General features: G+C 30.8%; 1 protein-coding gene across 1 annotated transcript in view; it reads left to right on the forward strand.

Moving 5' to 3' along the window:
- LOC107667893 (neutrophil cytosol factor 4-like) overlaps nt 1-1,475 on the forward strand; it is a 21,172-nt gene extending 19,697 nt beyond the window's left edge. Inside the window, exon 10 of the mRNA XM_016459633.1 lies at nt 828-1,475. Within this exon, the coding sequence (XP_016315119.1) occupies nt 828-1,035 (208 nt within the window). The 3' untranslated portion in view covers nt 1,036-1,475. The remainder of the gene's footprint in view (nt 1-827) is intronic.
- Nucleotides 1,476-2,701: the final 1,226 nt, after the last annotated feature.

A 2,701-nucleotide genomic window follows, 5' to 3' on the forward strand; every position in this document is an offset into this window, starting at 1 on the left:
ATATATATTTTTTTAATTTAAATATTAAATCACCAGTATATTTTATTTATATATATAAATTTTGAGTTTAATTGTTGACATTTATTAATATTTAATTGTTATTTAGTAATATAATATATATTTTTTAAATCCTACATTTTTATATTGTATATTATATTCAGTTATTCATTTAACTGCTTAAATATTAAAAATATAAAAATATAAAATTATTAATTATTATTATTATTATAATAACACTCATTTAATATGTAATAAAACGAATAATATATAATAATGTATCTTATTTTCTATTCTAAATTTAATACATTTGAAAAAAATGAAAATATCAAATTTTATTTGAAAAACCCATTTGATTATTAAATTAAGAGTATCTACATACTCTAGAGCTAAATCGATCACACTGTAAAATAACAATCTACGATGTGTGAAATGTCAACATTTATTGCAGTATAGAAAACAGTTATGAGTAGCAAACAGAGAGATCTTCAAAAACAAGAGAATAGTTCATACTCTTACGTCTTAATGCCTGATATTTTTTTTTTTTCCTTTAATGTTTAATCTTTCAACAAACGACATCACACAGGTCACAAAACGATGTCTCGAGGGCCACGTGTTGAGTAGCACTGGAGTAATGTTTAATAATAAACCCCATTTGCATGATGTTGAATGATCTGTCATTCGAATGCTGCTGTTGTATCATTTGCATAAAGGTCACATGACTGCGACACAACATGGAGGCCTCAAATTGCATTATACTAATTATATATGCACTTTTCTATGACCTCTAAACTACTACGCAATTAGTTTCTCTCTGTTTCCCCCCTCAGGGGCATCTTTCAAGTGGAAGATATTGCTTTGAACTACCGGGACCCCGAGGGTGATCTGATACGGATATTAGACGATGAAGACATCGTTCTCATGGTGCAAGAGAGCAAACAGACGGGGTCAAAGGTCAAACGACCCGTGAATCAGTTTCCCTGGGAGCTGCTGGTCACGCATGCCAAAGATCTGACCGTCTACAACACTGAGTATTAAAACCAGCGCTTCTCTGGACCTCGACATGTTCCTCGTCATTTGCACATTGATTGTTAGTTTAATTGGTTTTCAAATTGAAAACAATTTTTGGTTATTAAACGGATAGTTCACCCAAAAATGACAATTGTGTCATTATTTACTCACCCTTGAATCGTTCATGACTTTTGAGGCAGAATCCGTTGGTCCAGTTCACAAAATCAGTCTGACTGATTCATTTATGAATCAAAGTGATTCGGTTCTCAGTTCACTGATTCACTGATTCACTGATTCACTGATCTGGTAACAACGGATCACAGATCGCAGGAAGGGAAGATAATCAGTGAATAATAACAACTTCATTGTCCAAAACATTATTAAATGACCTCAGACCAGTGTTATCAGTAATATACTATTATATTGTTTATAGAGAGAGAGAGAGAGAGCTAGATTAGATTTTTCATGTGATCTGTTTTCAATTGCATGTTAAAATTTGTCTTTATAAATTTGATCAATTTTTTACTTGTTCGTTGTTTTAGTATTTCAATTTAAACTAAACCAAAATAAGAAATGTAGCCTTGACAACTAAATAAAAATGTTTGTGTTTTCTTGTATTTTATATCTTGTATTTTATTATTTTTTATTTTATTTTATTTTATTATTTTATTTATTTATTTTTTGTTTGTCTAGCTTTAGTTGTTTTAGTATTTCAAGTTAAACTAAACACACCTAAGAAATGTAGCCCTGGCAACTAGCTGAAATAAAAAAAAAAGTTTAATTTCATTTTATTTTATTTTTCAACATTCATTTTATTTTAAGTAACAAGAACATTTTTATGTTTTTAATTTTAGTTGTAATTAGCTATAATAACCCTGTCTCAGATTATTACAATAAGTCATATGCTGCTTTTGTGTCTTTTTTGAAGCTATAAACCCTCAGTTTCTGTTTACTGTTGTTGACCAGCAGAAGGGGAATATGAGGATGAGTAATTAATGACAAAATTGTATTTTCTGGGTGCCTAATTCTTCAATACAACCAATATTTCACAGTGGAATCTATTGTTTAATATATTTTAGAAATTTTCAGTGCTAATAAATACTGATTTTCTTCTGTACTTTTAGCACTTTTTGGTGGTATGACATCTGCAACATTTCACTTTTTTTGTTTGGTGAAGTTTTTATCCAACTTCCTGTTTCAATTCCCTTCTTTGCAAGAAAAACTCTTTTCAGAAATCACGGGTGACTTGACATGTGGCATATCTTTACTTTAGTGATATATATATATATGTGTGTGTGTGTGTGTGTGTGTGTGTGTACATTTTATACATTAATGTAAGCAGGGATTGGCGCTGATATATACATTTAATGCATATCAAACACACACACACACACACTTACAGAAAAACCTGATTACTCTTTAGGCAAGTGTGCGTTTGATTCATGAAAGTGTGGAAGGAGGCTGATCGGTCGGATCTATCAGCGTGAGGAACGTTCTCAAGCTGAATTAGCTACAGCTAATCATTAGCAGTGTTTGCTAAGGCAAGCTTTTACTAACACATCGCTCATACTGGTGCATCTCAATAAATTAGAATGCCGTGGAAAAGTTCATTTATTTCAGTAATTCAACTCAAATTGTGACACTCGTGTATTAAATAAATTCAATGCACACAGACTGAAGTAGTTTAAGTCTA

This window comes from Sinocyclocheilus anshuiensis, unplaced genomic scaffold (genome assembly GCF_001515605.1).
Source record: "Sinocyclocheilus anshuiensis isolate Anshui unplaced genomic scaffold, SAMN03320099.WGS_v1.1 scaffold2293, whole genome shotgun sequence".
Lineage (NCBI taxonomy): Eukaryota > Metazoa > Chordata > Actinopteri > Cypriniformes > Cyprinidae > Sinocyclocheilus > Sinocyclocheilus anshuiensis.